This window comes from Branchiostoma floridae, unplaced genomic scaffold (assembly GCF_000003815.2).
Source record: "Branchiostoma floridae strain S238N-H82 unplaced genomic scaffold, Bfl_VNyyK Sc7u5tJ_1421, whole genome shotgun sequence".
Classification (NCBI taxonomy): domain Eukaryota; kingdom Metazoa; phylum Chordata; class Leptocardii; order Amphioxiformes; family Branchiostomatidae; genus Branchiostoma; species Branchiostoma floridae.
Window position 1 is genome coordinate 78,952 of NW_023365714.1, and position 2,793 is coordinate 81,744.

The window sequence follows — 2,793 nt, forward strand, 5'->3', positions numbered from 1 at the left end:
AAGGCCATCTTGCTTGGGAACCTTTATATTCTAACCCTGACCATGTTGCCCCCCTCCCACAGGTTCCCAGCAGATCGGTGCCGGCCAGACGCTCCTGGTACCGGTACAGAACATGCAGATGGCTGCAGCCGGCGCGCCCACCGCACAGCTGGTCACCAAGTCTGCCAGTACGCCTACCGTGCTCACCCCCTCCCCCTCTCACAAGGGTGCGACCCCGCGGGAAACCCCCTCCACACCCTCCAAGGTCACCTCCAGCCTGCAGAAGAGCATCTTACAGATGAAGCTGGGGCTGGGGTCACAGGTCACGGGGTCAAGGGTCACCGGAACATCCCCCACCCCGACCTTGGATGTCATTGAGCTGGTGGCCAGGAAAGTCTGGTGAGTTGGGCTGTTCTAAAGTCTTTCACTAAATTTGTTATGATTGTAAATTGGGAAGCATTTTGTGTTATATGTTTTTGGTACAAAATTCCAATTTTTAGTGTCATATCACATCTTAAGTAACCTTGTAAATATTGTTTTTTATATCCTGTCATTTGACTATATGGAATAAATTAGTAGCGATTCCAAACTGTGAATTCTGGCTTTCCATCCTGCCAAAGTTTATCCAAGTATGTTATGTTTATGTTACATGTATATTATATTATGTTGTGTTGTGTTTCATTATCGCGCGTCTCGTCGTGTTGTGTTCCTGTGATATCATGCGCTATGTTTTACCCACAATCCCCTGCAGCGTGTCGGGCCTGCAGACGAAGGAACAGCTGATCAGCGCTGTGGTGCGGCACGTTCCACTGGTGGACTCAAACAGGGGTGAGCAGCATCCCTATGACCCTTCTAGAAACATACTTTATCAATTTGTCTTTAGAGAAGATCAATAGATCTACTCAATGTAATATACTATATATAGGTGGCATCCTCTTGTTATTTGTGATACTTAAAGTTATATATCCCATACCTCACGCTAAAGAACTTTATTGAGTCAGAGACTGGACTTTGCGATAAGGACCTCACTGCACTTATGAAAGAGAGTCTTATAGAGTATGAATATGTATGTATGTATCCCAGAGTGTTAAGTCAGTCGCAGCAGTTCTTATATGGTCCCAGATAGGGCTGGGTACCGGTACAGAAAATTCAGGTCCAGGTCCGGTTCAGGTCCAAAGGATCAGGTTCAGGTCCGGACCTGAACCTGGACCTGATTCAATACGACTCATACCAATGGTCCATTTCATTACAAAGAAATCTGTTTGGTGGAGTATTAGACTTATACTGGCATTTTAAAATCCTACAACGCTAACTGCACCTGTACGATTGGCTGTAAAACTTGGTAGAAATTACTTTAAACTCTACTCTACTTCACTCTTGTTATTTTCTTCCACCTGCAAGCGCCAAAACGTGTGGATGTCTGGTGAAATAATCTATTAATTTTCTAATCGGTCCAACATCCGGTCCACCTAATTTTTTCAGGTCCGGTTTTTCTGGACCGGTCCAATAAGAAAAACCGGTTTTGTACCGGTACGCTGTACCGATACCCAGCCCTAGTCCCAGAAGCGTTCATTTATATGAGGACATGTTAAACATTAAACATTTTGATAGATACACAATGTCTTTGTGGATACTGTACTTCATAAAAATTTGGTTTCTTCAATTACAAAACAGTTACTAGCTGATAGCACGTAAGACTAAATAGTTGTGATGTTTTTCCAGCTACTCTCGAATGTACATGTAACACATTTAACAAACATGTAACAAACATGGTATCCTCTTGTTGTACATGTGTATTGTCTTATATATCCCCCAGTTATAAGCCAGCACCCGTACTGCGCCCAGTCTCGGCAGCAGTTTTTCGGCTGGAACATCGGGAAACAGCGAGCAGCGGAATGGCAACGCGCCGTCACCGCCAGGAAGGTCATCGACAAGGTCAGATCCTCCGCCAAAAAACTCACCCTGCCCACCCCCACAACCCGGGAGATCATGGACTGGTCCAGGACACATGGATACACCCCATCTGCATTCAGTAAGCAACATCAAGACATAATGTCTTAGCTTTCCTCTTTCCTTAATGTGAGGCTGTTGTTTATGCCAAATAGCATGAATTACTCAAATTGTTACCCGACAAAAGATAATGGGATTTTGTTATGTGAAATGACTGTTTCCCAAATTAGATCCAGTTGCCTGAGTAACTGTTATTTGGCCAGTCTTATTACTTGGATTGTTGTACTGTGTTTAGATGGTCCGAAGGAGGATGAGAACTACTGTGAGCTTTGTGGACAGAAACTGGGTTTGAGTTAGAGTTAGTGATACTGAGTTTGTTGTTCTGTGTTTAAATGGTACTATGAGCTGTGTAGACAGTGTTGTTATGTGTTGGGTTAGAATTAAAGTTAGTGGTGCTAGCATTGTTGCTATAAACTTTGTTGTACTGTGTTTAGATGGTCCAAAGGAAGATGACAACTATTGTGAGCTGTGCGGACAGAAACTCAGAGCGAAACTGCGGACGGCTCATGAGGACTGTCTCAAGTTCTGGACGGCAAATGGTGAGTCTGGCAGACTTCTTTTGGTGGTACAAAATGAACTTTAAGAATGTCATCCAAAGGCCGGGCAAAATATGACAGGCAAGGGAAGACAAGTTTGAAAAAGACTGAATTCTAAAGGTCAGGAGCTGACAAATGCTGTAATGAGAGTTAAGCAGATCACAATCATGAAAACATCTTGTTTTAGAAATGTAACAAGTTGCTGGGAGAAATTATAATTTTTTGTTCTGTATGATAATTTGAACTTAATCTTTCGAGCTGCATCCAG

At 43.4% G+C, this 2,793-nt stretch overlaps 1 protein-coding gene across 1 annotated transcript in view; it reads left to right on the forward strand.

Annotated features, from left to right (window-relative positions):
* LOC118407577 (YEATS domain-containing protein 2-like) overlaps positions 1 to 2,793 on the forward strand; it is a 19,063-nt gene that overhangs the window by 12,490 nt on the left and 3,780 nt on the right. Inside the window, exons 15-18 of the mRNA XM_035808076.1 lie at positions 63 to 378; positions 731 to 807; positions 1,796 to 2,011; positions 2,424 to 2,528. Coding sequence (XP_035663969.1) covers positions 63 to 378; positions 731 to 807; positions 1,796 to 2,011; positions 2,424 to 2,528 — 714 coding nt within the window. The remainder of the gene's footprint in view (positions 1 to 62; positions 379 to 730; positions 808 to 1,795; positions 2,012 to 2,423; positions 2,529 to 2,793) is intronic.